We start from the raw sequence: 24013 nt of genomic DNA, 5'->3' as shown, positions 1-24013 counted from the left end.
GGGGCAATGTGAAAATTGGGAAGGCAGTCAACTCATTATCCCCTTGCTCACACTTTTGTAGTTTGGTGACTGTCAGCCTGTTCTTTCTGGAAACTCCTGATCTGCAACTTTAGAGGTGGCCATAACAACAGTAGGTAAGACTTTCAATTCCCATGAACTTTACTCAACTACTTTCAGTATACAATTAAATTTCATTATTGCAAGACTGAAAAGAAAGGCTACCTATTTCCATCTCCATGCACCAAATTCAGACCACACTCAGCTTCAACCCTTGCATCCCACCTTCATAAATTCGCACTTATCTAACACTGGTCTCGGGAAGCTCGATTGGTTCATTGTGCTTCAGTTCCTCCTATACACCACTTCAAAAGTTCAATCAGACTTCTGCAACATTTTCCAATACCGCATTGAGCTTACTTTTCTTCTTCAAATTTTGGTCCATGTTTCTCCCTCCTTGGGTTTTTTTTAAAAAATCCAATGAAGGGGCAATTTACCTACCCTGCACATCTTTGGGTTATGGGGGTGAGGCCCACACAGACATGGGGAGAATGTGCAAATTCCACATGGACAGTGACCCAGGGCTGGGATCAAACCTGGGTCCTCGGCGCCGTCAGACAGCAGTGCTAACCGCTGCGCCACCATGCCGCCTTCCTTAGCTTTTCTGATGGCAGAACCATCAAACATCCTGCCCTCACATTTTGGAAGTTTCTCCCTCAATCCATCCACTTTGCTGTCCCATCTTCAACTAAAACTACCTCTAACAGCGCCACTTTCCTCCTTTATTCTTGCTTGAGCTTGACTGTTACCCGGGAAACATCATAGGATATTTTATACTAAATTCGTCAAGTGAATGAAAGTTGTCAGTCCCAAAAGATCCACTTTGTTGCCATCAGTACAGCAGAGTGGAACTTGTTCATCCTAACAATAAGCAGCAGGTTTAAAAGCAGACAAAATCCTGGAATAACGAGGTCGCTTGATTGGTTGGACTTATTTTTTTTTTTTATATACAATCTTTATTGTCACAAGTAGGCTTACATTAACACTGCAATGAAGTTACTGTGGAAAACCCCCTCCCCTGCCATTATAAATCAAAGGTCGGTTTAAATAGGTCCTATTAACGTATTGACCAAATCTGCTTCAATTTCCTGCCCTCTTCTGGAAAGAAACATTTTTTAAAATAGATACAAATTTAGAATACCCAATTCATTTTTTTCCAATTAAGGGGCAATTTAGCGTGGTCAATCCACCTATGCTGCACGTCTTTTGGGTTGTGGGGGCGAAACCCACGCAAACGCAGGAAGAATGTGCAAACTTCACATGTGCAAACTTAGCCCTGTGCACAGGGCTAAATCGCTGGCTTTGAAAGCAGACCCAGGCAGGCCAGCAGCACGGTTCAATTCCTGTAACAGCCTCCCCGAACAGGCGCAGGAATGTGGCGACTAGGGGCTTTTCACAGTAACTTCATTTGAAGCCTACTTGTGACAATAAGCGATTTTCATTTTTCATTCATTTCATACTTCACACGGACAGTGACCCAGAGCCGGGATCGAACCTGGGACCTCAGTGCTGTGAGGCCGCAGTGCTAACCACTGCACAACCGTGCTGCCCTCGATTGAAAGAAACATGCATACTTTCTTGTATAATCTCAACGGAATATATGTAGCTTGAAAATGAACATGAACGACAATTCTTCCCTATATCCCTTATAAATATGATTTATTAATGATCTTTCCTTGCAGCATTTCCCCACAGCCTCTGAAACTCTGCCGAATCATAGAATGGTTAAAGCACAGAAGGAAGCCATTTAGCCTGTTGTAACCATGCCATCTCTCTATAAGAGCAACTTGGTTAGTCCTACTCCTTTTCCTGATTGCCCTGCAAATTTTCTCTTTCAGGTGCCTATCCAATTCACCTTTAAAAGCCATGATTGAATCTGCCTCCACCACACTGTCAGGCAGTGCATTCCAGATCCTAGCCATCTGCTGTGCTAATTTTCTTTTCTCATGCCACCTGAAATGAGTGTCCTCTGGTTCTTGACCCTTCATCAATGGGAACAGGTTTGCTCCATCCACTCTGTCTAGACTCATCATGACTTTGAGCACCTATCGAAACTGCTCTCAACCTTCTCTCTCTCTCTCAAAGAAAAGCCCCCAATTTCTCCAATCTATCCTTCAACTACAGTATCTCATCCTGTGAACCACTTTTGGAAATCGTTTCTGCACCCCCTCTGTTTCTCATTCTCCCTTCCAAAATATGTCACTTCACATTTCTCAGCATCAAATTTCATTTGCCACTGGTCCATCCATTTCACCAGCCTGTCTATGTCCTCTTGATGTCAATCACTATCCTCCTTGCAGTTCACAATTGTGTCATCTTTAAATTTTGAAATTCTTTGTACTCCTATTGGGAGAATCCCACTGCACGCAGTCCTCCAATTTAAAAAAACTCTTTCCTGTCATTCAGCCAACTTCATTACTACGTTGCCACTGTACCTTTTATTGTGTGAGCCTCAACTTTGCTGGCAAGTCCAAGGTGTAGTAATTTAACAATTTTGGAAATCCATGTACACCACATTAACCCTCACCAATTCTCTGTTACCTCTGCAAAAAACGTTATCAAATCCATGCTGAATTTCCTGAAGTAATTTCACACTGTCCAAGCAACAGTTAAATTTTGGCTTGGATTTGAAAGCTTTACTACCACTAGCATTGAATTACTGGTCTGTAGCTCCTGGGTTTATCCTTACACCCCTTTTGGAACAAGGGTGTAATATCTGCGGTTCTCAGTCCTCTGGCATTATTATTCTCTTATTTAAGGAGTATGAGAAGATAAATGGACAGTACCTCAGCAATTTTCACTATCATTTTCCTCAGCAGTCTCGGTTACATCCCATCCAGTCCTGCTGAATTCTCACCTTTTAAGTACAGCCAAACTCTCTAATACTCCTCTATCAATTTTTAACCACCCAGTATCTCAACTACCATCTTATTTACTATGTCTGGCATATTCTTCCTTGGTTAAACACAAATGCAAAGTACTCATTTAGTACCTCAGCCATGCCTTCTGACTTCATTTAGATCTCTCCTTTTCAGTCCCGAATTGCCTTCACTCCTCCCTCTAACGCTTTGCTATTTATATGCCTGAAGACGATTTCTGCATGAACTTCAACTCTTCCCAAACTACATCATTGGTTCCAACATAGATTATGTGTTATGTTCATTCTCCTTCCCAGCACAAAATATTCTACACCCATTCAATGACTTCCTTTACCCTGGTACCAGGAGGGAGGCAACACAGTCTGCCAAAAGTGCACCGATAGCACGGCTGCCTCACAGCTCCAGGGAACCTGGTTCAATTCCTGCCTCGGGTGTGCTCTGGTTTCCTCCCACGGTCCAAAGATGTGCAGGTTAGGTGGATTGGCCATGCTAGTGCCCATGAAGAGTACCAAAGGTTAGGTGGGGTTACTAGGTTATGGGGATAGGGCGGAGGCATGGGCTTATGTAGGGTGCTCTTTCTAAGGGCCGGTGCAGACTTTTTCTGCTGAATGGCCTCCTTCTGCACTGTACATTCTATGATTTTAAAACCCCATCAATTCCCCATGACCACCGTATTTCTACACATTCACTGTGATTCTGTGCAGTAATTTGCTCCGTTGTGCTGTGAAAGAGCTCTGATCTAGCTCTAAAAGAGCTCTTTGGCACATACACCCTCATCATTATTTAGCATGGTTTGAGTGGCACACTTCCAATGGCAATGCCTGCCTCTTCATACCCTGTTAGATAGCCCTAACTTGTTTTCTTCTTGGTCTCCGCTGCTGTAGAGAGTGACTGTCTTCTGGAAAATGCACTGGGTGAAACTTTCAGCCTCCTGTACACCCTGAAAAAGGTTCCAGTCAATCGCACTCTGAAATTGAGTTTGAGTTTCAGCAACCGGAGGAACTTCCCTCACGCATGGTTATCCAAGACACATGAAGCTCTTGAAGTTCCCACATGGCACCGGAATTGCAGGCAACAGGTCTCAGGTGCCTTTGATTTTGTTCAAAAATCTATCAATTCATGCATGTTTTCAGTTGAGTATCGCTTACTTTGAATTGTTACTTAATTTGTATAATAAATTTTTATTGAATACAATTGGATCCCATTGTTGGCATCCCTATTTAATTCAAATGTTATCCCCTTAGATCTTAAATAGATGAGTTATGACACAGAAAGAGGCCATCCAGCCCATCATGTCTGTGCCAGCCAAACAAAAATAGAAACGAGCCACTCAATTTAATTCCACTTTCCACCTCCTGATCTATTGGCTTCCAGGTTACAGCACTTCAGATGAAAGTCCAGGTACCTTTTAAATTAGTTGAGCATTTCAGCCTCAACCACCAACTTAGGCAGTGAATTCCAGATGCCCACTATCATTTGGGGGAATAACAATTCTCATATCCCCTCTAATCACCTTAAAGCTATGGCTCCGTGGCAACTGACCTTGGGTACTGGGTTACTTGAGTTACTGGGTTATGGGGATAGGGTGGAGGTGTTGACCTTGGGCAGGGTGCTCTTTCCAAGAGCCAGTGCAGACTCGATGGGCCGAATGGCCTCCTTCTGCACTGTAAATTCAATGATAATCTATGACCTATCAGCTTGGGGAAGCAGGTCTTTTCTGTTCACCCTACCTTGGCCTTCATAATTTTGCACACTTCCATTAGGTCACCCCTCAGCCAATGTTCTAAGAAAAACAACCCCAGCCTATCCAAATTCTACTCATACTGCAATTTTCAAGCCCTGGGGACATTCTTGTAAATCTCCTCTGCGCTTTCTCCAAAGAAATAATGTCCTTGCTGTAATGTGCTGACCAGAACTGTACACAAATTTCAGCTGTGGCCTAATCAACATTTTATATGTTCCAGCACTGCATCCCTACTTTTGTATTCAATACCTCATCCACTAAGGGGCAATTTAGCTTGGCCAATCGAACTAACCTGCACATCTTTGGAATGTGGGAGAAAACCGGAGCATCGGGAAGAAACCCACACAGACGAGGGGAGAACGTACAAACTCCACAAAGTCACCCAAGGCCAGAATCGCATCCGGGTCCCTGGTGATGTGGTGCAGCAGTGCTAACCACTGTGCCACCATGCCGCCTTGATTTGTTTTCCCTCCCCAAATGTACCTCATACTTTTCTGGATTGAATTCCATTTGTTACTTTTCCACCCTTCAACCAAACCATTGATACCATTCCCTCTTCACTATCAACTACATGACCACAATTTGTGTCATCTGCAAATTTGCCAATGATGCTTCTCACATTTAAGTCCTTTACAGCATGGAAACAGGTCCTACGGCCCAGCTTGTCCAAAAACCCTAATCACTAATATCTACCACAAAAAACTAGCCCTCCAATTCTGAGCCCTGTGCAACTCAACTGCTAAGCGCTTTCCATTTGCAAAAACATCCACCGACTATTGCCCTTTATTTCCTCTTGCTGAGACAATTTTGGATCCAACTCACAACCTTCCTCTCATTCCCATGGGATTCTACTTTTCTTATCAACCTGCCATGCGGGACCTTGTCAAGCGCCTCACTAAAATTCATGCAGACAACATCCACTGCACTAACTTGATCGGTCCTCCATGTTACTTCCTCAAAAAGTGCAATTAAGTTTGTAAAACGTGATCTTCCCCTAATGGAACCATGATGACTATCCCTGATCAATCCATGCCTAAGTGACAGTTTATTCAGTTTATCAGAATAGATTCCAATAATATGCCCACCATCAAATCATGATTACTTGTAGATTTAGAATATTAGAAATCCTACAGTGCAGGAAGAGGCTATTCAGTTGTTGAATTTGCACCGACCCTTTGAAAGAGCACTCTACCTAGGCCCATTCCCCCGGCCCTATCCTCGTAACCCCATAACCTAACCTGCAAACTAAGGGGCAATTTAACATGCCCAATCCACCTAAACTGCACATCTTTGCCTGTGGGAGGAAACCGGAGGACCCGGAGGAAACCCATGCAACACGGGGAGAATGTACAAACTCAGACAGTGAACCAAGGCTGGAATTGAACCCGGATCCCTGCTGCCTAGCCACTGTGCCTCCCTTTAATTTAAATTATATAGCATCTCCTTCCCCCTCTGCACTGCAATCCCCCTCTCACCAAATTCCTATAATTGCTATTTAGCACAATGACCCAACGCTGCCTTCACAAAGCTGTGTGCGCATCATGGGAAGGAAAAAGCAATTGCGAAATAACAAATTGACACCAACATAACTGCATTCGAAGATAAATGCCAAAAAAAGGGAGGATAGTTGATATTCAATTGATTTCAAAAATAAATAAAAATCTTACCGTTAGTTGTATCATTCTTTATTATCTATGTTTTTCTGATGATTTATGAGTATGATTGTTAAGAAAAATAGCAAAATATACAGCATTTGTGCTGTGGACTTTCTAATCGCATTTTGAAACAGGCGCTGTTTTGGAAGCCGTGTAAATGCGTTAAATTGGGTACATCTGCATTATGACATGTTTTTAGTTTTACCGATTATATATGGTAGACAATATTTAAAGGGCATTCTAATTTTACACAGAAATGGCCACAATTCTAATCTTCAGCTGGAAATTTTAATATTTCATTGTCACAGGATTAATAAAAGGATATTGTTTTTTGTCTTCTTTCAGTCCTCCACCTTCGCGCTTCTCTTTTTTGTCTCCTTTATCATGCCTGGACTCCTGTAAGACATAACAACGAAGAAAATAAAATGCATCACAAACTTCAGACGTGTTGAACAGATCTAGATCACATTAATTGCAACCTCCAAGGAGAAACAAAGCATATCACCACAAGCAAAAATGTTTTTGGTATACAAACTAATTCAACAATGCCACTTAGACAGTTTAACGTTTGTGAGCTTGCAATTCTTTCAAATTTTGCTCATGTACTTAAGAACCGCTATTCTGCATTATTTACTCGGTTACCAAAGGTTTCCAGTTACTGTTCTGTTCTATCCTTTCTATTCAGTATTGTTATAGGATTCTACCGAGACCACAATGTTCCAGCTTTGTTCACTCCATGCCACTAACTCACCACATGACAGTAGAAATGTAAAACAGGATCTACTTTCTCAAGGTTCTCTTTTCCTCTCTAGTTAAGTGACAATTCTTTTAAAATGTGCAAAGCAATGTCCAGAAAATTAGGTGACTTGCCAGTGTGGCAGTAGAATAAAGCTGCTCTTTTAGTACGAAGTAGCATCCTAATTCTAAGTCTTGGACTTGCGAGTGGTTGTGCAGCCCAGAGTGTGGCCAGGAACAAATTTCAGTGGGTGAATTAAGCTGGAACACAGGATGGGATTTTGTTAAGCAGAGGAACCCGAGCCAAAGGTGGAACACTCAATGGAGCAGAACAACTAGAGCTGGAACATAGACAGAAACAAAGAGACAAACAAAAGAGGATTTGAGAAAAACATTCACACCATTCAAACTGGGTTCCAATTTCACCCCCCTTCCCAATATGTATTTGATCCATGATACGGCTGCAAGCCAATCTGCTTTACACTCATTCATCAAGAAATTAATACAAGTAAACTTAATATGTTGATAGTTATCATAACTTGAACTTTCATTGTCCATTATTGGCATGTAATGGCATATATTCTTAGCTTACATAATATGTATACAACATAAACTCAAGTAGAAAAGTGGCCAGGATTGGAATGATCCACTATTGTGCATCGGCCCTCATATTTCTTTTCCAAGATTCAGTATGCCGTAGGCTTTACATGTATGAAACAATCTAAGCATGCATAAGCTCACAAAGATGATCTTTGGTTCTTTAGCTGAACTGAAGGACATCTGCCTAAAATGCTGATCTGTTTCTTTAGACACTCATGGGTCTACTATCAGTTCTCAATATTTTCTGTTTTTACTTCAACTATCTTTAAACTTCATCGCTCAAGGAAAGAGGAGTTCCACCAAAGAGCTGCTAATTCTGGCAATATTTCCAAGCCAATCATGTCATACTGATAATAAAGATTCAAGTTTCCTATGAATTTTTAACATCTTACTTAAAATTTATTAACTTTGTAGGTTCTCGTCAAAACATTTTTAGTCCACTGTATAAATAAATTACATGCATACACTAAAGCTTATCCAAAAATAATGAAATTTGATATTAAGATTGGATCAAAAACTGATGTTCGACTTCAAAAAGGCTCTGTAAATTTATTTTTCACGTATCTGACTTCCATTTCTAATACAATTCTCTGATCAATTATTGAGGATGTATGCAGTCATATAGACAAGACTATACCTTTTTGCTTGTTGTTGAACTTTTTTCCATTTTTTCTAATTTGATAGAATCATTCTTATCCCTGTCTTTACCAGAGCTAGATTTTGAACTCTTATTTTTCTCTTTTTCCTTCTCATTTGAGCGTGGGGAATCTGCTGGACTTCCACTTTTACTCCTTTTTCCAGGGCCACCTGTTAAATAAACATTCAATCCTCATTTCTCTTTGCAGTAAATACAAAATGGACAAAAGGCATACTACTGCCAGACTTGCTTCAGAGACAGAAGGTTATGGGTTCAAATTCTGCACCAGAGACTTGAGCACACAATGTAGGATGATACCTCTGTGCAATACTGATGAACTGCTTCACTGTCAGAGGTGTCAATAAATGAATAACTTTGCCCCCTCAGGTGGGCATTAATATCAAGGCAATAATCAAAAATGAGAGGTCGAGATTGCCTGATGTCTTGAACACCATAAAACAATATCTGCTCATTATCCCATTACTACAACATTTCCTTGCAGCGAAACACTGATGACACTTAATATTACCTACCAATTTCATTTATTGATTTGACTCTGACTCATTTCAATGTATTTTGTCAATACAGAGGCTGAGCTGAGGAGCAGAGAACCATATCAGTCACCAAAGTTTAGAAGATTGCCTGCTGTAAACCATCACTACGAGACGTGTTCAATTAATTCCCTCAAAATTACTCTGAATGCTAATTTAAAATAATGTTGAGCTTCTACTGGACAGTTTTTTAAAAAAAATAGAGTGCCCAATAATTTTTTCCAATTAAGAGGCAATTTAGCAGAGCCAATCCACTTACCCTGCCAAACTTTGGTTTGTGGGAGGAGAACTCTCACAAACCCCAGCGCCTGTTCAACATTAAGAATATGTGATTCAGGAACTGCCATTTTCTGCAAGAAGTTGCATCTGTTGCTCATCTCTGTATAGATCTCACATGTATTGCCTTTACTGAATTTGCTTTCCTGTTTTTAGATGGCAATATAAACAGATCAGATTAGATTTGGGTAATGGGACCAGGTAAGATCTGTACGACACACAAGTGGTGGGACATGATTGGTAGGGACCTATGTTCTATGACCTGCAGTTTAGGCCATGAAAAAAGAGGGAGCTGTTGCCTGGTGCTAGGTATTTTAGAAATAAACTTCATGTGACTGACTAAATGAAAAAACAAGTTTATAATTTAACTAAGAGTCAACAGTTGTGCAGTGGTTAGAACTGCTGCCTCACGGCGCCGAGTCCCAGGTTCGATCCCGGTCCTGGGTCACTGTCCGTGTGGAGTTTGCACATTCTGCCCGTGTTTGCGTGTGTTTCGCCCCATAACCCAAAGATATGCATGGTAGGTGGATTGGCCACGCTAAATTGCCCTTAATTGGAAAAAATGAATTGGGTACTCTAAATTTATAAAAAAAACTAAGAGTCAATATGTACACCATTTAAAGATGAAATTGATTCATCTCAATTTATTAATTTCTAATAGCCAATTAACATGAGACAGGTAGGAGCAATCCCACCTCCCCACAGGCATATACCAAAATATTAGCTGAACTGAGCTGATTACTGCATGCAGGTAATCAGGTGGTCAACAAGAACCAATAATGCACTGACAAGAGTTATAAACCACAACTCAACCAATAATTCACCACTTGCACTCCATGCAATAGCATGGTCCAAATACATATCTCTGCTTTCTCTGATCTACCTACAATTAGCTCACAAGTAAGCTTGCAAAGAATAAAGACTGACTCTAAAAGTTTCTATAGATATGTGAAGAGAAAGAGAGTGGTAAAGACAAATGTAGGCCCCCTACAGACAGAAAAAGGGGAATGTATAGTAAGGGACAAAGAAATGGCTGAGCAACTGAATACATACTTTGGTTTTGTCTTCACAAAAGGGGACACAAATCAGATGCCAGAAATGTTGGAGAATGAAAGGTTTAGTGAGAGGGAAGAACTGATGGAGATCAATATTAGTAGAGAAATGGTGCTGGGAAAATTGATGGGATTGAAGGCAGATAAACCCCAGGGCCTGGTAATCTGCATCCCAGAGTGCAGATTGGAGGGTAGATAACGTCGCTCCAATATTCAAAGAGGGAGGTAGAGAGAAAACAGGGAATTATAGACTAGTAGCCTAACATCTGTAGTGGGGAAAATTCTTGAATCCATTATCAAGGACTTTACAGTAGAACATTTAGAAAGTAGTGGCAGGATCAGGTCAGAGTCAGCATGGATTTATGAAGGGGAAACTGTGCTTGACAAATCTGTTGGAATTCTTTGTAACTAGTACAGTTTACAAGGGGTAGCCAGTCAATGTGGTATATTTTTGGACTTTCAGAAGGCGTTTGACAAAGTCCTGCCTAAGTTTTGTTTGCACGGAGTGCTGAATTTGGTGCATTTGAGTGCTATAGTGAGAGTTTGGTGACTGAGGGAGTTCGGTGAGGAGCGAGTAACGTGCTCCTTTCATTTTGTTTCCTACATTTCCGCAAAGGGCGTGAAGGGAGCCGGGAGTTTACAGAGAGTGCAGCTGACTGGGAGCAGAGTCGGAGGGCGGAGGTCCAGTTAATCCACAGGGCAGCTATATTCTGTAAGGTAAGAGGGGATGGAGGCTAGGCCAGTTGCGTGCTCCTCCTGCAGGATGTGGGTGGTGAGGGATACCACCGGTGTCCCCGCTGACTATACCTGCGGGAAGTGCACCCAACTCCAGCTCCTCAGAGACCGTGTTAGGGAACTGGAGCTGGATGAACTTCGGATCATCTGGGAGGCAGATGGGGTGATAGAGAAGAGTTACAGGGAAGTAACCACACCCAAGGTACAGGACAAGAGTAGCTGGGTTACAGTCAAGGGAAAGAAAACAAACAGGTAGACAGTGCAGGGATCCCTCGTGGCCGTTCCCCTTCAAAACAAGGGGGGGATGACCTACCCGGGGAAGGCCCTAGTGGCTAGGCATCTGGCACTGAGTCTGGCTCTGGGGCTCAGAAGGGAAGGGGGAAGAATAGAAAAGCAATAGTAATAGGAGATAGAAATGGTTAGGGGAATAGATAGGAGATTCTGTGGTCGCGGGCGAGACTCCCGGAAGGTATGTTGCCTCCCGGGTGCCAGGGATGTCTCGGAGCGTGTCTTCAGGATCCTTAAGGGGGAGGGGGGCACCCAGAAGTATGGTGCACATTGGTACCAACGACCTAGGTAGGAAAAGGGGTGTGGAGGTAATAAACGAGTTTAGGGAGTTAGGCTGGAAGTTAAAAGCCAGGACAGACAGAGTGGTCATCTCTGGTTTGTTGCCGGTGCCACGTGATAGCGAGGCTAGGAATAGGGAGAGAGTGCCGTTGAACACGTGGCTGCAGGAATGGTGTAGGAGGGAGGGCTTCAGGTATTTGGATAATTGGAGCGCATTCTGGGGAAGGTCGGACCTGTACAAACAGGACGGGTTGCATCTGAACCAGAGGTGCAGCACGGTAGCATTGTGGATAGCACAATTGCTTCACAGCTCCAGGGTCCCAGGTTCGATTCCGGCTTGGGTCACTGTCTGTGCGGAGTCTGCACAGCCTCCCCGTGTGTGCGTGGGTTTCCTCCGGGTGCTCCAGTTTCCTCCCACAGTCCAAAGCCAAAGATGTGCAGGTTAGGTGGATTGGCCATGGAAAAATTGCCCTTTGTGTCCAAAATTGCCCTTCGTGTTGGGTGGGGTTACTGGGGATAGGGTGGAGGTGTTGACCTTGTGTAGGGTGCTCTTTCCAAGAGCCGGTGCAGACTCGATGGGCCGAATGGCTTCCTTCTGCACTGTAAATTCTATGTAAATCTATGTAAAATCCTGGGAGGGAGGTTTTCTAATACTCTTTGGGAGGGTTTAAACGAATTTGGCAGGAGAATGGGAACCGGATTTGTAGTCCAGCAACTAAGGTAGCCGATATTCAGGACGCCAAAGCGTGTAGTGAGGCAGTGGGGAAGGGAACACTGACAAAGGAGAGTACTTGCAGGCACGGAGATGGGTTGAAGTGTGTATACTTCAACGCAAGAAGATTCAGGAATAAGGTGGGTGAACGTAAGGCATGGATCGGTACTTGGGACTACGATGTGGTGGCCATCACGGAAACTTGGATAGAAGAGGGGCAGAAAAGATTGTTGGAGGTCCCTGGTTATAAATGTTTCAATAAGATTAGGGAGGATGGTAAAAGAGGTGGGGGGTGGCATTGTTAATTCGAGATAGTATAACAGCTGCTGAAAGGCAGTTCGAGGAGTATCTGCCTACTGAGGTCGTATTGGTTGAAGTCAGAAATAGGAAAGGAGCAGTCACCTTGTTGGGAGATTTCTATAGGCCCCCCAATAGTAGCAGAGATGTGGAGGAACAGATTGGGAAACAGATTTTGGAAAGATGCAGAAGTTAGTGGAGGAGCATTTTGGAGATAGTGACCTCAATTCTGTGACTTCCACTTTAGTAATGGAGAGGGATAGGTGCATGCAACAGGGCAAGGTTTACAATTGGGGTAAGGGTAAATACGATGGTGTCAGACAAGAATTGAAGTGCATAAGTTGGGAACATAGGCTGTCAGGGAAGGACATAAGTGAAATGTGGAACTTGTTCAAGGAACAGGTACTACATGTCCTTGATATGTATGTCCCTGTCAGGCAGGGAAGAGATGGTCGAGTGAGAGAACCATGGTTGACAAGAGAGGTTGAATGTCTTGATAAGAGGAAGGAGACTTATGTAAGGCTGGAGGGATACAAGATAGCCAGGAGGGAACTGAAGAAAGGGATTAGGAGAGCTAAGAGAGGGCATGAAAAATCTTTGGCGGGTAGGATCAAGGAAAACCCCAAGACCTTTTACACCGATGTGAGAAATATGAGAATGACTAGAGCGAGGGTAGGTCCGATCAAGGACAGTAAGCGGGAGATTGTGTATTGAGTCTGAAGAGATAGGAGAGGTCTTGAATGAGTACTTTTCTTCAGTATTTACAAATGAGAGGGGCCACATTGTTTGAGAGGACTGTGTGAAACAGACTGGTAAGCTCGAGGGAATACTTGTTAGGAAGGAAGATGTGTTGAGCATTTTGAAAAACTTGAGGATAGGCAAGACCCCAGGCCTGACGGGATATATCCAAGGATTCTATGGCAAGCAAGAGATGAGATTGCAGAGCAGTTGGCAATGATCTTTTCGTCCTCACTGTCAACAGGGGTGGTACCAGGGGATTGGAGAGTGGCAAATGTCGTGCCCCTGTTCAAAAAAGGGAATAGGGATAACCCTGGGAATTACAGGCCAGTTAGTCTTACTTCGGTGGTAGGCAAATTAATGGAAAGGGTACTGAGGGATACGATTTCTGAGCATCTGGAAAGACACTGCTTGATTAGGGATAGTCAGCACGGATTTGTGAGGGGTAGGTCTTGCCTTATAACTCTTATTGAATTCTTTGAGGAGGTGACCAAGCATGTGGATGAAGGTAAAGCAGTGGATGTAGTGTACATGGATTTTAGTAAAGCATTTGATAAGGTTCCCCATGGTAGGCTTATGCAGAAAGTAAGGAGGCATGGGATAGTGGGAAATTTGGCCAGTTGGATAGCGAACTGGCTAACCGATAGAAGTCAGAGAGTGGTGGTGGATGGCAAATATTCAGCCTGGATCCCAGTTACCAGTGGCGTACCGCAGGGATCAGTTCTAGGTCCTCTGCTGTTTGTGATTTTCATTAATGACTTGGATGAGGGAGTTGATGGATGGGTCAGTAAATTTGCAGATGATACGAAGATTGGTGGAGTTGTGGATAGTGAGGAGGGCTGTTGTCGGCTGCAAAGAGACAGAGATAGGATGCAGAGCTGGGCTGAGAAGTGGCAGATGGAGTTTGACCCTGAAATGTGAGAGGTTGTCCATTTTGGAAGGACAAATATGAATACGGAATACAGGGCTAACGGTATGGTTCTTGGCAATGTGGAGGAGCAGAGAGATCTTGGGGTCTATGTTCATACATCTTTGAAAGTTGCCACTCAAGTGGATAGAGCTGTGAAGAAGGCCTATGGTGCTAGCGTTCATTAACAGAGGGATTGAATTTAAGAGCCGTAAGGTGTTGATGGAGCTGTACAAAACCTTGGTGCGGCCACATTTAGAGTACTGTGTACAGTTCTGGTCGCCTCATTTTAGGATGTGGAAGCTTTGGAAAAGGTGCAAAGGAGATTTACCAGGATGTTGCCCGGAATGGAGAGTAGGTCTTACGAGGAAAGATTGAGGGTGCTAGGCCTCCTCTCATTAGAACGGAGAAGGATGAGGGGCGACTTGATAGAGGCTTATAAGATGATCAGGGGAATAGATAGACTGTATAGAGTAGACAGTCAGAGACGTTTTCCTCGGGTGGAACAAATCATTACAAGTGGACATAAATTTAAGGTGAATGGTGGAAGATATAGGGAGGGGATGTCAGAGGTAGGTTCTTTACCCAGAGAGTAGTGGGGGCATGGAATGCACTGCCTGTGGAAGTAGTTGAGTCGGAAACATTCGGGACCGTCAAGCAGCTATTGGATAAGTACATAGATTACGGTAGAATGATATAGTGTGGATTAATTTGTTCTTAAGGGCAGCACGGTAGCATTGTGGATAGCACAATTGCTTCACAGCTCCAGGGTCCCAGGTTTGATTCCGGCTTGGGTCACAGTCTGTGCGGAGTCTGCACATCCTCCCAGTGTGTGCGTGGGTTTCCTCCAGGTGCTCCGGTTTCCTCCCACAGCCCAAAGATGTGCAGGTTAGGTGGATTGACCATGATAAATTGCCTTTAGTGTCCAAAATTGCCCTTAATGTTGGGTGGGGTTACGGGGATAGGGTGGAGATGTTGACCTTGGGTAGGGTGCTCTTTCCAAGAGCCAGTGCAGACTCGATGGGCCGAATGGCCTCCTTCTGCACTGTAAATTCTATGATAATCTATGATTAATCTAGGACAATGGTTCGGCACAACATCGTGGGCCGAAGGGCCTGTTCTGTGCTGTATTTTTCTATGTCCTATGTTCTAAGAGATTATTGTGCAAAATTAAAACGCATGGTATTGGGGGAAGTGTATTGATGTGGACAGGAAACTGGTTGGCAGAGAAGAAACAAAGAGTAGGAATTAATGGAACCGTGTCAAATTGGCAGGCAGTAACTAGTTGTGTCCCACAGGGATCGGTGCACGAACCCCAGCTATTCACACTATATATCAATGACTTGGATGAGGGAATCTCAAAATTTGCAGATGATACCAAGTTGGGCGGGTGAACTGTGACGAGGATGCAGAGATCCTACAGCATGATCTGGACAGGTTGGGCGAGTGGGCAAATCAATGGCAGAAGCAGTATACTTTGGATAAGTGTGAGGTTATTCACTTTGGAAGCAAAAACAGGAAGGTGGATTACTATCTGAACAGTTGTAAATTGGGAGAGGGGAGTGTGCAGCGGGACCTGGGTGTCCCTGTGCACCAGTCGCTGAAGGTAAACATGCAGATGCAGCAGGCGGTAAAGAAGGCTAATGGTATGTTGGCCTTCATTGCGAGAGGTTTCGAGTACAGGAGCAGGGATGTGTTGTTGCAATTATACTGGGCCTTGGTGAGGTCACACCTAGAATAGTGTGTGTAGTTTTGGTCTCCTTTTCTGAGGAAGGATGTTCTTGCTCCCGAGGGAGTGCAGCGAAGGTCTACCAGACTGATTTCAGGGATGGCGGGACTGTCATACGAGGAGAGATTTACTAGGTTAGGATTGCTCTAGCTGGAGTTCAGAAGAATATGGGGGGGATTTCATAGAAACTTATAAAATTCTAACAGGACTAGACACGGTAGATGCGGGGAAGATGTTCCCGATGGTGGCTGTGTCCAGAACCAGGGGTCACAGTCTGAGGATTCAGCGTAAACCATTTTGGGCAGAGAAGAGACATTTCTTCACCCAAAGAGTGGTGAGCCTGTGGAATTCATTACCGCAGGAAATAGTTGATGCAAAAACATTGAATATGTTCAAGAGGCGGCTAGAGAAAGCACTTGGGCGGAATGGGATCAAAGGTTATGGGGAGACAGCAGGATTAGGCTATTGAGTTGGATGAACAGCCATGATCGTGATAAATGGCGGAGCAGACTCGAATGGCCAAAAAGCCTCCCTCTGCTAACATCTTCCATGTATCTATGCAACATTCTCCACCTAAATTTCAAAACTATATTTTTAATTTGTAAATCCATTCATAGATTTGCTCTGTCCTACCAATGCAGCCTCCTCCAGGCCCGCATTCTGAATTATGGGCGGCACGGTAGGACAGTAGTTAGCATTGTTGCTTCACAGCACCAGGGACCGGATTGGGACTCCCGTCTGTGCAAAGTCTGCACATTCTCCCTTTGTCTGGCGCGGGTTTCCTTCTGGTGCTCCGGTTTCCTCCCTCAAGTGTACCCCAACAGGCGTTGGAGTGGGGCGACTAGGGGATTTTCAAAGCAACTTCATCGCAGTGTTAATGTAAGCCTACTTGTGACACTGATGAAGATTACTATATTTGCACCCCTTGACATAAGATAGTAAATGTAGCTCTCTCATTCTGCTTTACCATTAGATGCTGATTCTTAAGCATGTCCCTACACTGAAATACTCTTTTGATAAATCACTCGACCTTTTGACTCCATCTTAGAAAGCATCCAAAAGGTCCAATTCATTAAACATGCTTGAACTCTGTCATTCTGCACATATGTAGAAGATAAACCCAGCTAAGAAACAAAACAATGAGGTGAGTATAAATGCTCATGTCAAAAAGATTGGCCCATCTAAGGAACTGGGAGGTTCTAAATGATTCTTATGCCAACTAGCCAGTTAACATTTGTAATTGTCACCAGTTCAAGACCTGTAGGAACTGATGGGAATAGGTGAAGTATCAAGTGATGTCCTTAATCCAAGATGCTTGATTTGTCTTTGAGTGTTCAGATCCTTCAGGTCACTAAATAAATCTTCCCTTCCATTTTCAAAATGGCATCTGTGGAATCACTATACATTCTCACCTTGCCCTACTGGAAATTTCATTTTTGGTTGGAAAGAGATGATAAAATGCAGAAAGCCAAAGCAAATCCTAATTTCAACAGATGAACCTTTTAAAATGGAATTTCTCTTTAAAATCCTTGGAAAGGAGCTGGAACAAGCAATCAACTACAACGTCCTCTTGTCCAATCTGTTATCAGTGGCAGAGCATTCAGCTGCTTCAGCGTACTAAACCACTTCACTTTCTCCATTTAAAGGCCTTTTGAAAACTTATTAGACCATTCCTTTAGTCACATTTCCTAATTCTCCTGTCCAAGTTCAGTGTCCATTTTTATTTCACTGTTTAACAGTCTGTGCCATTCCTCAACGTTGAAGCCAACAGGTAGTTTGCTGTACTCCACTGCTGTATGAGACACACTGCTGTATGAGACACCATGAATCTGTTAAATTGTGTTTGGAATTTGAACAGCAACAGAAAGATAAGTATGAACACTTACCCGTCCCATTTTCATCTTTACGCCTTTTTGATTCTTGTATGCTCTCTCGATCACTGTTTGAATGATCCTGAGAAAAAAAATAAAAATCTCTAACCGAGAATAACGGAGAAGGAGTTAAGAGGAAATCCCAAGCAGAGTTTATTTGCAGATCTCAGATGATTTAAGGTACACAAGCCAAGAAATCAAAATAAACACAGGATAAAAGAAAATCAGAAAGAGTAAGAAAAATACTCAGTACAACTGTTATCACCTCAATGTAATTACTAATATAATAGATTCACACCAACAGAGATGCTTCTGGCAAAGGAAACCTACATGCTGCAAAATGTGAATCGGATTTGTCTTGCATCCACTTTATTTTCAAGCTTTTCTCCCTTACCCTTTTGCGATCTTTTCTTTCCTTATCTTCTTTCTTTTCCCTCTCTCTTGATCGATCTCTCAATTTTTCCACCTCTTTCTTCTCCACCTCCCTTTCTTTGCTCTTTGACTGCGTGCCTGTACTATGGTTGGTGTGATGGGGGCTATGGTGCTGTTGAAAATGATGCAATGCATACTTATGATCACAATGTGTCAACTGAAATAAATGGCATTTCATTAAGGTCAAATAAAACACTTCTTTTTATACTGAGACAATTTCAATGCAGAATACATTTGCTTGTTAGCTGGTTTTAGATGATAAACACACATCTGTATACAGGAGCAATTCCATTCTGGTCAGCACCCAAAATCTTTGAAGAATAGAGGAGGGACAAGAGTACTTCCAAACCATTTGAATGATTGAAGACTTGAGGGTAAAAATAAATTCATCCAGAAAAAGAAATTCCAACTGGTAGCTCATAATCAGCTAGTTAAAAATGAACAAATTTATTTTCCTAACCAAGACTAAAACCTGTTGAAAAATCAAAGCAATTTGTTAAACTGCCAGAGACAGTGGTACAAAGTTGTCCCAACTCGTAACAGTCATAACCAAATCTATTGAAACTCCAAAGGATATTGAGACCTATTTTAACATCAAGTTTCATCTCATATCCCACCAATTAGCATGATATTTTTCAATATGTTAGTAATTTTTATTTGTCACTACATCCAAACAGTCTATATACAAACTCCCAGAAGTGATGTTTGAAACAGTAGGTTATGATAAAGATCACTCAAATGTTGTCTCAAAAAAGTTCTGATTAAATATCCATAACACGGGGAGAGTAAACATATATTAAATTTTCAGAAGGATCCCTATTATTAATTCGCTGAACCGCATTATGTATCAAGTAACCAAAGTCAAATTCTATATTTATTATATAGCATTACAGGAATTTTTACATGTTCTGGGGATCACTTTGGTTTTCACAGAATAATGAACTGCAGTGTTCTTGAATATTCTAAATGATAAAATGTTGAAAACCTACAGCTATTTAAAACAAGACTTATCACGTAGTCATGGCAAATGTAAATGCAGCAATTCCAGTCACAATATTCAATTTATTGATTATGAGGTCCCTCATGGCAGGCTGGTGCAAAGATTAGATCACATGGGGTCAAGGGTGAACTAGCTGGATGGAACCAGAACTGGCTTGGCCATAGAAGACAGAGGGTAGCAGTGGAAGGGTGTTTTTACGAATGGAGGACTGTAACTAGTGGTGTTCCGCAGGGATCAGAACTGGGATCTCTGCTCTTTATAATATATATAAATGACTTGGAAGAAAACGTAGCTGGTCTGATTAGCAAGTTTGCGGATGACACCAAGATTGCAGCAGTTGCGGATAGTGATAAAAATTGTCAGAGAATACAACAGGATATAGATCGGTCGCAAAATTGGACAGAGAAACGGAAGATGGAGTTTAACCCGGAAAAATGCAAGGTGATGCATTTTGGTAGACCCATTTCAGGTGGGAGCTATAAAATAAATGGCAGAAACATTGTAGGTCCACAGATCCTTAAAAGTGGCAGCACAAGTGGAAATGGAGGTCAAGAAAACATATGGCATGCTTGCCTTCAAAGGACTGGGTATCAAATATAAAAGCTCGAAAATTATGTTACAATTATATAGAATGTGAGTTAGGCCACATTTGGAATACTGTGTCCGATTCTGGTCACCGCACTACCAGAAGAACATGGAGGCTTTGGAGAGAGTACAGAAAAGGTTTACAAGGATGTTGCCTGGTATGGAGGGTATTAGCTATGAGGAGAGATTGAATAAACTGGAATTGTTCTCCCTAGAGAGACGGAGACTGAGGGGCGACCTGATAGAAGTTTAGAAAATAATTAGGGGTATAGACAGGATGAATAATTGGAGGCTTTTTCCCCGGGCAGAAATTACAATTACAAGGGGGCACAAGTTCAAGGTGAGGGGGGGGGGAAAGGTTCAGTGGAGATGTGCAGGGGAAGTTTATTTTACACAGAGAGTGGTGGTGGCCTGGAATTCACTGCCAAGTGAGGTGGTTGAGGCAGATGCGTTAGCGACCTTTAAGACTTATCTGGATAGGCACATGAACAGACGGGGTATAGAAGGAACCCGGCGGTTGGTCTAGATAGGACACGTGATCAGCACAGGTTGGAGGGCCGAAGGACCTGTTCCTGTGCTGTGTGTTATTTGTTTATATTTTATTGCACATTTCAAAATCCGAACTGTGCACTCGATTTACCGGCCTTGTCCTGTGGAATCGGAACGGGACTCGGCTAGTAAATCTCGCCAAAGACCTATTCCAGGATTCCCAAGGGTTGTTACTTTCCACGAGGTCTTGTGAGACGCCGCGATCTGAATCCCACCCATCCAGACTTGCATAGCTTTCCGGGATTCCCGACGGTCTTTATGCCCCGTGAGATCTAATGGGATCACGTGAGACGTCGCTACCTCATTTCGCCCATCCAGACTTGCATAGTTAGGTGAGCTTAATTGCGTGCTTATCTATGCCGACGACAGAACTAATCAGCCCCGAGATCTAATGGCTTCACCGAGGAGACCTCAGCCAGATAGCATTTAGCACTGGTCTCCACAACGGGCACCAGGTGGAACAGCACTTGGTTCTCCCTGGCAATTGGAGGCCCCTGGATGGTTGGCCTCTCGGCAGTGTGGCACCTTGCACTGCTGATGCCACCCGGGCACTGCCAGCCTGGGCATCCTGGCAGTGACACCTGGGCACTCTGGCAGTGCCACCCACATGTCCAGCTGGCGCTGCAATCCTGGCAGGGCACTGCTAGGGTGCCAGGCTGGCAGTGTCCAGACAGCGTTTTGCCCATTCTGGGGATCGGGACCAGGGATGCCATGCCTGTATTAGGTGGAGTGCGCCCCCCACCCCCCCGCCCCCCCGGGTTCGAGGACCTCCCAACAGGTGAGTTGGGCGTTGAGGGGGTCTGGGGTCGCGCCGGGGTCGAGCAATCTGGCGTCCTGATCTCTTTCTGCACTGGTGAGCTGAGCCCGAGAGTAGGAAATGCGACTGAGTGCGGCCTCAGCGCAGCCAAGGCCTAAAAGAAAGAGTCCCATTCGATAACGGCACGGTAGCACAGTGAGAGCAGCACGGTAGCACAGTGGTTAGCAATGTTGCTTCACAACGCCAGGATCCCAGGTTCGATTCCCGGCTTGTGTCACTGACTGTGCGGAGTCTGCACGTTCGCCCAGTGTCTGCGTGGGTTTCCTCCATGTGCTCTGGTTTCCTCCCACAAGTCCCGAAAGACGTGCTTGTTAGGTGAATTGGACATCCTGAATTCTCCCTCTGTGTACCCGAAAAGGTGCCGGAATGTAGCGACTCGGGGCTTTTCACAGTAACTTCATTGCAGTGTTAATGTAAGTCTACTTGCGACAATAAAGATTTATTTTCTTTAACGGGGTTGGTCCCGGGGTTAACGCACCTAAAACGGGAAATTTTCCCCCCGTTAAATCGATTGGACCGAGGTACAGTGAAAAGTATTTTTCTGCGACCAGCTCAACAGATCATTAAGTACATGAAATTAAAAGGAAATTAAAGAAAATACATAATAGGGCACAGAAGGCACACATTGTAACTACATAAGCACCAGCATTGGATGAAGCATACAGGGGTGTAGTGTTAGTGAGTCCATAAGAGCTCATTTAGGAGTCTGGTAACTCCCAATAATAATAATCTTTATTTTAGCAGACAGCGACCCAAGCGGGAATCAAACCTGGGACCCTCGTGCTGTGAAACAACAATGCTAATCACTGTGCTACCGTGCTGCCCCATATGTTATTTTATCGGAGTTACAAAGCCAGAACTCAAGAGTGTGGACAGGGGCAAACCCCTAATCCAGCTCCTTGACTGCTCCAAAAACCAATTCAAATTGAATCCAATTCATGGTTCCCACAAGAGAGGCACCAGATCCAGCCATTACCCCTGACCTCACACTTATCTTACCACATTGGCTTAAAAGTAATAAACCACAGGGCAAATTAACCCACAAAGCATTAGTAACTATCCACACTTCTGAAATATGTACTTTGCCCAGGTGGTCATTCTTTGAAACTTTAGAGTGTTGGCAGGATATCCGATTACAAAAGTCATCACAGCTGAGCCCTTTCTTAGCCTGAGCGGATGGTGGGAGGGGAGGAAAATGTGAATCCAACTGTTGGGCCATACTTCAATTTATCAAATGCAATATAGACAGGGAACTGAGATGGAAATTATAGTTACCATGGCTTAATTTTTTTTTTTTTTTAATTATTTATGGGATGAGAGTGTCACTGGTTAGACCAGCATTTATTGCCCATCCCTAGTTGCCCTTCAGAAGGTGGTGGTGAGTTGCCTTCTTGAACTGTTGCAGTCCTTGCGGTGTAGGTTCACCCACTGTGCTATTAGGGAGGGAGTTCCAGGATGTTGCCCCAGTGACAGTGAAGGGACGGCAATATATTTCCAAGTCAGGGTGGTGAGTGACTTGGAGGGGAACTATCAGGCATCCCAGGCATCTGCTGCTCTTGTCCTTCTAGATGGTAGTGGTCGTGGGTTTGGAAAGCATTGTCGAAGGAACCTTGGTGAGTTACTGCAGTGCATCTTGTAGATGGTACACATGGCTGCCACTGTTCGTCGGTGGTGGAGGGTTTGAATGTTTGTGGAAGGGGGAGCAATCAAGTGGGCTGCATTGTCCTAGATGGTGTCGAGCTTCTGGAGTGTTGTTGGAGCTGCATTCATCCAGGCAAGTGGAAAGTATTCCATTACACTCCTGACTTGTGCCTTGTAGATGGTTAATAGGCTTTGGGGGGGTCAGGTGGTGAGGTACTCGCCGTATGATTCCTAGTCTTTCACCTGCCCTGGTAGCCACATTATTAATGTGACTAGTTCAGTTTGTGATCAATGGTAACCCCCAGGATGCTGATTGTTGGGGATTCAGCAATGGCAATGCCATTGAATGTCAAGGGGCAGTGGTTAGATCATCTCTTGTAGGAGATGGTCATTGCCTGGCACTTGTGTGGCTTGAATGTAACTTGCCACTTGTCAGCCCAACCCGGGATATTGTCCAAGTTTTCCTGCATTTGGACAGGGACTGTTTCATTATCACATCATGTGATGTCGACATCGGAGCAACTCCATAAGTAAGCATCGAAACATCAAAGCTAAAGGTGGACAGAAGCTGACAAAATAAAAAAATAAATTTCACTAAAACAATGCATTCTTGTGCCTTTATTCCTTTTATCCTGCATACTGTTGTACCCAAACACTGAAGCAAACATAAAAAAGAATAATTTTACTAAGGCGACACAATTTTTCTCAGGTTCACATACCAATAATATTCCAATTTCAAACTCTAGGCAAAAATTTGAAAGGGCTGATATTTTCAGAGACCGATCCAGTGCAGTTAAGATATTTTATAACAATATAAAATATTGATGAGGATATGAGGTGAAAAAAGTGAGTACAAGAGAAGCCAGGTCTTTTAACAATCTGACCTTGCATAAGAACACAAAACTTTATGTTACTCAATTTTGCTTGATCCTTTAGTCAATATATTTGAACTTGCACTGTGACCCCATTGTAAAGTTCACAAATCACTACGTCCAGATGCTCCTTAACGGAAACAGAATTTATAACACAACAGTGCATATGATTAGAAAATGAACGAGCTGGAAAAATAACATACCACCTTAAGAAACATTTAATATACCGCATCAATGAAACAAAAGTTATCTTGAAATGCAAAATATACTTAAAAGCAAAACAGTGTGGATGCTGGTGATCTAGGATAAAAACAAAAAGTGCTAGAAACATTCAGCAGGTCTGGCAGCATCAGAGAAGGAGAGTTAATATTTTGA

General features: G+C 43.3%; 1 protein-coding gene across 1 annotated transcript in view; it reads right to left on the bottom strand.

Moving 5' to 3' along the window:
* Positions 1–24013, bottom strand: part of thoc2 (THO complex 2) — a 193707-nt gene that overhangs the window by 756 nt on the left and 168938 nt on the right. The window contains exons 34-38 of the mRNA XM_072505632.1: positions 18137–18286; positions 17758–17824; positions 8308–8477; positions 6661–6731; positions 6348–6396 (exon numbers count right to left, since the gene is read on the bottom strand). Coding sequence (XP_072361733.1) covers positions 6369–6396; positions 6661–6731; positions 8308–8477; positions 17758–17824; positions 18137–18286 — 486 coding nt within the window. The 3' untranslated portion in view covers positions 6348–6368. The remainder of the gene's footprint in view (positions 1–6347; positions 6397–6660; positions 6732–8307; positions 8478–17757; positions 17825–18136; positions 18287–24013) is intronic.

Source organism: Scyliorhinus torazame, chromosome 5 (assembly GCF_047496885.1).
Source record: "Scyliorhinus torazame isolate Kashiwa2021f chromosome 5, sScyTor2.1, whole genome shotgun sequence".
In the NCBI taxonomy this organism is placed as follows: Eukaryota; Metazoa; Chordata; class Chondrichthyes; order Carcharhiniformes; family Scyliorhinidae; genus Scyliorhinus; species Scyliorhinus torazame.
Note: the sequence above shows the minus strand (reverse complement) of the source record. Positions and strands in the feature narration are given on the sequence as shown.